Source organism: Phoxinus phoxinus (assembly GCF_949152265.1).
Source record: "Phoxinus phoxinus genome assembly, chromosome: 6".
NCBI lineage: Eukaryota > Metazoa > Chordata > Actinopteri > Cypriniformes > Leuciscidae > Phoxinus > Phoxinus phoxinus.
Window position 1 is genome coordinate 41,960,392 of NC_136881.1, and position 8,724 is coordinate 41,969,115.

Sequence of the window (8,724 nt, forward strand, 5' to 3'; positions counted from 1 at the left end):
GTAAAAATGTATAAATGTGTATAAATGTGTGTAAATGTGTGTAAATGTGTGTAAATGTGCTGAAATGCGTAAATGAGTTGATGAAGCGCGCACATGTGTTAATGTTTGCGGTTTGCTATCTCCGGTAATGCACATTGACACGCAAAGCACGCGTCTACCATTATCAGTTATCAACGAAGTGTGTGCTCGCAAATATCTGTTGTAAATGTGTGTAAATGTGCTGAAATGCTTAACACTCTTTAGAGTGGGACCAAATGATCTGAGTTAATTTTACTTTGGGGATTTTGCTGTGTAAGTGTAATGGTCTTTAACATCTGTTATGCTGTTATTCTGATTTATTGTCCGAAAAGTGTGGAATTTTACAAGTAGAGTCTTATTTTTTTCTGCCTTTTATTGGAAACATCAAGAATATGGATACACATGGTTAAAAACATTAATAATCTAAATGAAGTAAGATTCATACATAATAAAAAAGCAAAAAGTACAAACACTTTATTTATTTAAAAAGTACACACTTAATTATTACACATAAATTCATTAACCATTTACTTTCATTATCGCACATCCATCTATAAAATGATCTCCTGATTACTTCAGTCACACGTCATCATGGCACTCCTGTCAATCATTCACGGCTCCTCCCACAAAGAGATGCATAAAGGCTGTAATATTTACTGTGTCCAAAACACTACAGCCTCTTCTTGTTAGGCGGAATAAGAAAGAAAGAAAGTAAAAACTTTAATACTGAAATATTTAAATAAAAGCATCAACAACATTTGTCATTGGGAAAGGCTAATATATTGGGGTTTTGTCTCCATCTAGTGGGTATTTTTACTTACTGGAAGATTTTCATACAGAGACGAGTCCAGTTCAGGTTTACAATCATCAAGTTGAGCAGCCTTTATGAATGAAGACAAAGTAAAAACAGGAGTGTGTTATTTAAATCAGGGCTATGCAGGTTCGGGAATTTCTTTGCTGTATTCTCGCTTTTTGCTCGCAGGTTTCTCTATAGAGCTCCCCCTACAGCTTCGGAATAGATATTTGACAACACTGTCGAAAAACTTGTTGGCGACTCTCAGTTACCAGAGGCTAGTAGATCAACGACATCACAGCAGACGGGACATTCTTTCCCAGCTAACAGACTTTTGTTATAAGAACGTTCTCCAAACGTTCATTGTTGGTTATGGGAATGTGAAAATGTCCAGTTTTCTTGACGTTAGAGGAACGTGTTTTAAAAGGTACACAGCAAAAACTCCAGTGTTATAAATTAACTCTTCCAGCCTCAAGAGTGTAAAGTGGTAAAATATGAGTGTTAGGCTACGTTTACACGTGGCCGGTTATTTTCATAAACGGACATTTCACCCTCTCCGTTTTCAGAAAAGTGTTCGTTTACACGAACCCGTGTATATGCCGTCAAGAGCATGCCAAACCTATAGGTGGCAGTGTAACGAGAAGCTCAAGCCCACGTTAGCCAATCAGAATCCTGAAAATATAGGTCGCACTTTTGACGCAGTGCAAGTTCTGTCGCATACTGTGACGTTGACTGCCTAAAACTCAGTTTTTCTCAGTTTACACGCAAACGTGCAAATCGAGTTTTTCAAAATCTCCACTCTGGCCGGAGTTTTTAGAAAGAATCGTTTTCAGAGGAGAATTCTCCGTTTGCGTGTAAACGAGGGGCACAACCGATGGGAAATGTCTCAAGAGTGTAAAAGTTAATGAGATAATTATGTGATTAATCGAGTGATGATTGACCATAATTGAAGACACCTGATGATAACAAGCAGAATCACTGAAGAAGAAAATATTTTTTTTCTCTCTACATTATGGAGATCAGTGTTTGCTTTAGTTGGCCAGTTGACCCTTATTTTTAACTTTAGATTTTTTTTCTGCTGTTGTAACTGAATTAAAACAGACAGATGGACAAAAAGAAAAGGTGGTCAGGTCTTAACATAATCATCATTTTACCTGAATCACTGAACTCATTTAGAGCCTAATCTCTGATTTAAATTAATATAATTGATTATAGCATCACAGTAAATCTATATAATAAGAGCCAGTGACAATATACATTAATCCAAAGTATTTCTTATAAATGGTTCTGATAAATAAATATAAAATCCTTTATTTTAGGCACACACAGACATCAATAATGAGTGTATGAATCTCAACAATGGTGACAAAAAGAATATTCAATTAGGAAAAGGAAATTACTAAAACAATTCAGATCATAATTTATTCATACAGCAATGCATGATGGGAGCCATGGATGAGTTTTGATTGGTGGTACCCAGAATGCACATGCTTTATTATTGTCACCATTGTTGAAATTCACAGGCTGATTATTGATGTCAAGTGTGTTTAAATAAATAAACAAGTTCAAAGTCTTTATTTATCAGAACAACTATTTGTTAGAAATATTTTTGATTATACAGAAGACGCTGAAAACAATATGCTATAGAATCAGAGGGCTGCTGTATTCAACAATGCAAACATAAGTTTAGTGACTCAGGTCAAATTATGATTATTTTCAATCCAACATCACCTGGTCACATTATTTCTTTATTTATCTAGCTGTCATAACTCATACAGCAGCCAAACAAAATCTAAAGTTAATAGTTTAAGGGTCAAGAGCCCAAATAAAACACACACTGATCTCCATAATGGTGACTTAAAATTTGATTTTCTCCTTTGGTGATTCTGCTTGTTAACATCAGGTGTCTTCAATAATGCTCAATCATCCCTCAATTAATCACTTAATTATCTCATTACCTTTAACACTCTTCAGTGTTTAACACTCATATTTTAACACTTTACACTCTTCAGGCTGGAACCAAATAAACTCCCAGGAGAGTCCATTTAACACTGGAGTTTTTGCTGTGAACCTTTTAAAACACGTTCCTCTAACGTCAAGAAAACTAGACATTTTCACATTCCCGGAAACAACACTGAACGTTTGGAGAACGTTCTTATAACTAAAGTCTGTTAGCTGAGTTACAACATCTTCTTCATTCGGGTTCGAACAGCGTGAGGGAGCGCAATAACGATATAATTTTAGCAGATTTTTTTTTGCCGTAAAGCAATTCTTTACATCGCGGGACCTGATATCACGCTATACTTCCTGCCGGCGCGTCCGGTTGCCCGCCGGCCCAAAGTTGCAAGTGAGTTTTTTCCGCTCACAGGTGAGAGGGCGGTGCGAGACGACCACCATTCAACCCGAAAAAACTAATATAACCATTCCAATGACTCCGAAACTGTTCGGTTAAGGTAAAAAACCTGCATAGTTCACCTTTAAATTTCCATATACTTAGTCAATATAGATATTTTTACACTGACATTGAGCGTTTAATTCCTTTTGGCTAAAGGTGAAGAGAGTTTATTATTTTTGTAGGAAACCCTTACCGCTACATTCTCATACACAGCATCACTCAATTCAACATCATAAGCGTCGCGTCTGTCATGATCAGGTCGGGAATGGTTCAACTTTGCCATGAAAGAAAAATCAGAATAGAGAGAAAATAAATAATGTCTATAAACAACTCAATTAATTTCCCTGATCAGTAAACCTCAGATAATATTTCTCACCTGAGACTCCTGAGTGTCATTTCTCTTTTTCATACACCTGGTTCCCCTTTAAAGACAGTGACTTTACACAATTACAACCAATCAGAATCAGAATTGATTTGATGTTTATTACACAGATATGATTTGAACTAATGGTATTTCTCTATAAGACAGGCACTGCCGTTTTGAATGTGATGGTATCTCATCTATCTTCAGGATTTACGGCAGTAATGATGTGAGCTTCAGATTTCCTCATTCAATTCATGACGTTTCACTGAATTCACAACTTTCTAACTCAGTCATTCGTTCACACACACTGCAGAGTATCAGACACACATCTTACCAAATCAGTAACATCGTAATGATCACTGCAGCTCCACAAACCCCTCCAATGGATATGTATAATATCACCAGACGTCCTGCAACTGATACAAAAGAGTAAAACGTCTGAATAGATTCATAGATGAGTAATGTAATGAGCCGCTCTACCTTCACCTGTGACAGTTACAGCGTCTGATCTCTGAGATCCATGTTGATTGTGAGCCTGACAGTAGAAGTGTCCACTCTGTAGTGCACTGAACCTCTGTCCAGATCCAACAGCTGAGGCTTCATTCTCCTTAAACCAGCTGAAGTTCAGAGCCGGAGGGTTTGAGTCACTGATGCAGTTCAGAGTCACTGAATCTCCCTCCACTATTACACCAGATCCACTGATCAACACTGAGACATTCTTTGGAGGGTCTAAAAAGGACAAATAGTAAAACCTTAAATCATTCATCAGCCTGAGACAAAAATGAAAATGTACAATACATATTACAAAATTATACGTTTTGAAAATTTAAAAGATGTGCTGGTGAATTAAAGCCTTAAATGATCTAATTCAAACACGATTTCCAGTTTTTAAAGAGAAAAAGTCAATCTGTACTCACACGTGACATTGAGCTGAACCGCAGGAGAGATGTGAGTGTGTCCGTCTACAGCACAGCTATATCTGCCTGAATCCTCTCTTCTGACTGGATTGAGGGAGAGTTTGTTACTGAAGTTACTCTCAGTTAATATCTTCAGTGAGTTTCTGGACCAGATGAATGTTGCTCTGTCAGTCAGAGCGCAGCTGCTTTTACATGTCAGAGTGACTGAATCTCCCTCTGTCACTCTCTCAGGAGACTCCACCTGAAGATCTGAACACAACACACACATTATATCTAGTGCTGCTGTCACACGCTCATTATTATTCTACATAATGCACAGAAGAAGAGATAAACCTCATCAAAGTCACCTGTGACATTAAGAGTCACTCCTGATTTACCAATCCATTTGTCTTTATCAGTGATGAATCTGAAATAGTACATGTGTTCATCCTTCAGTGTCACATGACTCAGTCTGACGGTGCAGTTCTGCTGTTTATCTCCCAGATACTGAAGCCTCTGACTGTATTCAGTGTCATTAGACAGATCTGGAAACTCTTCATTATATTTTACCAGTGATTTGCTCCAGAACACTTTCATGATCTGATGTCCAGTAGGGTATGTATAAGTGCAGTTCATTATCACTGTTGAGTCGTTTAGTGCACAGATGTGTGAAGGACTGTAACTCACACCCCAATCAGCACTAGAAACCCCTGAAACACAGAATCCATCCTGAACAATTTAACAGCAGCATGTGCATAAAAATTGCAGTATCCAATTTATCTTGTTTCTGAAGTGTTGCATTGACTAACCGTGAATCATGAGAAGAACGATCAGAGGAAGAGGAGGAGCCATTCTGACTGACGTCACTATCAACACCTACAACACATGTACAGTGGCTTATTTTTCAACTTTAAGGGCCAGTTTCATAAACAAAGCTATTATGTTAAGACAGTCTCTTAAGACCTAGTATGATAGATCAAATCAGTCAGTCTTACTTTTCGGTATCAGATAGTCCAATGTACATTTTTATGTAACTTACTTAAAGTTTTGTTAACAGTTAATAGTTTAAAATGTTTAAAACGTAAAAAAAAAAAATCTGTGTCATTGTTACACATTTACAATGTGAAATGTAAAATATTAAAGTTGATTTTTATCGAGTTGTTTGTCACCAACATACAAAAATTTGCTAGAGAAAACATATTTGTGCTATTAGACTTTTGATTTTAAACCACAGTTACTGAGACACAGCCCTGTGACAACTAGCCCCAGCCAATCTCCCATAAATCCCCCACACTTAAGATATTTGACAGAACAGTTATAAAATCATCTCTTACCCGCTTCACCAACACCCGTGACCAGTGCCAGCACCACAAATGATCAGGATGTAACCAGTGTTGGCTTTTTCACACCCTGATGACACGTGATTAACACATTATATTTTAATATGAGTTTATGACACCTCAACTAGTGCAGATCGAGCAGAGGAAGAGTTTTACATTTTAACAACATTAGACTAAAGACATAAAAGTTAAACCGAGACAAACTATACGTCGGTCCATAAAGATGCTCATATAATAATGTTTTCAAACTTGGTAATATCTATTTTCAATAAGTTGCAGATAGTAATGACAATGAACCTGTTCTTAAGAAACAGAGAAAACAATTGCTTGAATAACTACTTTAATTTGCATACGTAAACCAACTATCCTAGCTTGTAAAACACTGGAAGGTATTGCAGTGGCAGTGACGTCAAAACGCACATTTCATCGCTAGCATCGCCAACTGTGCACTTGATAAACCTCCACTTTACTGATTAATAGCAATCTGGAAGTTAAATAAAGAACTTTAAACTGATGAAGCAGAATTGATTAATCTGAATGTTTTTATCATGATAAATATTAAGTTTTTAAATCTGTCAGTTGCCTTGTCCTTCTTAAATGCATCACATGTCTCTAAACGTGGTTAAATACTGTTTCCTCTTTTGTAGGTGAGAAAAACAAACGCATGAACTTTTGACATCAGCATCACAGTGTTGATCACGTGACCTTCATTAAGCGATGGAGAGACGCTGAGGGACGTCACACCCAAGAGGAAGAGGAAATCAGTCCTTTCAGAGCAACGCTTGAGGCCTTTTCACATACCAAATATTTCAGCTCTAGTAATGGAAGTCCTGCCTTCTAAATGAAAGATCCAAGTTGGGAATTGTCTTGACAAACGTGAAATAAACACTTTTTTTGAGCATTATAAATATGGATCATGTAAAATTTGAAATACGTTATTAAAATGTGACTTTGGCCAACAGTTTTTCCAGGATATTTCACCCTTCAAGCATACAGGAGTTGGTCTTGCATCATGAGTGAAAAAGGGTTCCTGCCTGAAAGGGCTGCGAATAAACTAACTTTCCTTGAAAGGGACTTCGGCATTTTTAAGACATGTGTCAGTATTACGCACTTACTTCCTGTCGTGTGCACGCACTCTTCAAGTGGCCAAGACCGCAAGTGTGTGTATTTGGACAAGGCAAGTGACTGGAGACGAGTGGTGAGTAAGAAGATCAAGTGTGTAATGATAAACATCTCTGTCTTATTGCGTTAATTGCAGTAACTGTCATGGAGAAAAGCTACTGGGAAACTGGGAGATTCTGAGAGAGAGTGGACTGAGGACTCGTGAACTGTGTCTGTTCCAGAGCAGACTTTATGCTACTTTGATCTACTGAGAAATGAATGCAGATAACGCAGATGAAGACACCAGCTCAACATAAACCCCCTGTATCTTGACTATAGCTGCGCACCAGTCATTTTTGCACTGCTGGAGTACGGTACTGTCCAACATCTTTCCAGGTCACCTTTTGATTGACAGCAGCTTTCATTATATAGTCAGCCTGTATTACAGAGTTATCTGTTGTTAAAATATTAAAGTTGATTTTTATCGAGTTGTTTGTCACCAACATACAAAATTTAGCTAGAGAAAACATTGTGCTATTAGACTTGATTTTAAACCATAGTTACTGAGACACAGCCCTGTGACAACTAGCCCCAACCAATCTCCCATAAATCCCCCACACTTAAGATATTTGACAGAACAGTTATAAAATCATCTCTTACCCGCTTCACCAACACCCGTGACCAGTGACAGCACTACAAATGATCAGGATGTAACCAGTGTTGGCGTTTTTACACTCTGAATGACACGTGATTAACACCTAATATTTTCACATGAGTTTATGACACCTCAACTAGTGCAGATCGAGCAGAGGAAGAGTTTTACATTTTAACAACATTAGTCTAAAGGAATAAAAGTTAAACAGAGAAACTTTACGTCGGTCCACAAAGATGCTAATGTAATAATGTTTTCAAACTTGGGAATATCTATTTTCAATAAGTTGCATACAGATAGTAATGACAATGAACCTGTTCTTAAGAAACAGAGAAAATAATTGCTTTAATAACTACTTTAATTTGCATATGCAGACCAACTATCCTAGCTTGTAAAACACTGTAAGGTATTGCAGTAGCAGTGACGTCAAAACACACATTTCATCGCTAGTGTAACCTTTGGCTAAACATTAAAAAAAATAACTACGCCAAAATTGTAACCTTTGGCTATACATAAAAAAACACCGACTACGCCACTGTCACGGATATAACGGAAGCAGACAGGTGGTAAGTTGAATAGAAGTTTATTGAACAAGGTGCAACAGATCCGGGATGCAATGGTGAGTAGAAAATTTGAAGATAGAGTTCACATAGACTTAACTGAATGGTAAACAATGTCTCTTGGTTGTAGATGCTGGCGAAAGGGTTCGCGAGGGTTCTCAATGGAAGGCAGACGGATGGTTGAAGACAGCAGATGGGAGACACGGAACACGGAAGGTAAGTAGATATCTCTGAGGTGAGTAGCGGAGGTGAGTCTGTATGTCAGTGGTGTTTGACGAGACCAGAAAATGACTGGTGAGTGAGAGTGGTTTATAAAGGGTGTGACGGATGAAGTGGCCAGGTGAAGGTGATTAGAACTCAGGGGGAAGTGAACGAGTGGGTGGAGCGAGTGATGATGAGGATGGAGTGAGTGATGATGAGGGCGTGGCTGTGACAGTACCCCCCCCTCCCGAGGCGGCTCTTGACGGCTGAGAAGAGGGGCGAGTACGGCGACGAGGTCTCCCACGACCTCTGGGTGCAGGACGGTCAGGATGGTCAGCATGGAACTGGGTGAGAAGAGTAGGGTCAAGGATGTCATCTCGATGAACCCAGGAGCGTTCCTCAGG

At 38.3% G+C, this 8,724-nt stretch overlaps 1 protein-coding gene across 1 annotated transcript; it reads right to left on the minus strand.

Annotated features, from left to right (window-relative positions):
• Positions 1-477: 477 nt before the first annotated feature.
• On the minus strand, positions 478-5,876 carry LOC306999704 (B-cell receptor CD22-like). The gene is made up of 10 exons (XM_079614592.1): positions 5,801-5,876; positions 5,276-5,342; positions 4,835-5,176; positions 4,488-4,736; positions 4,051-4,299; positions 3,905-3,986; positions 3,583-3,628; positions 3,400-3,480; positions 840-899; positions 478-700 (listed from the first exon to the last, which is right to left on the minus strand). The coding sequence occupies exons 2-10, from the start codon at positions 5,316-5,318 to the stop codon at positions 689-691; spliced, it is 1,164 nt and encodes a 387-aa protein (XP_079470718.1). The 5' UTR covers positions 5,319-5,342; positions 5,801-5,876; the 3' UTR covers positions 478-688.
• Positions 5,877-8,724: the final 2,848 nt, after the last annotated feature.

What these genes read in the sequence shown, in the direction of transcription:
- LOC306999704 (XM_079614592.1), bottom strand. Translation starts at nt 5,318, where the DNA reads ATGGCTCCTCCTCTTCCTCTGATCGTTCTTCTCATGATTCACG. An exon ending in GGTTCAGCTCAATGTCACGT is followed by an intron (nt 4,300 to 4,487) that starts GTGAGTACAGAT and finishes TGTCCTTTTTAG; the next exon opens with ACCCTCCAAAGAATGTCTCA. An exon ending in ATTACGATGTTACTGATTTG is followed by an intron (nt 3,629 to 3,904) that starts GTAAGATGTGTG and finishes CTGTCTTTAAAG; the next exon opens with GGGAACCAGGTGTATGAAAA.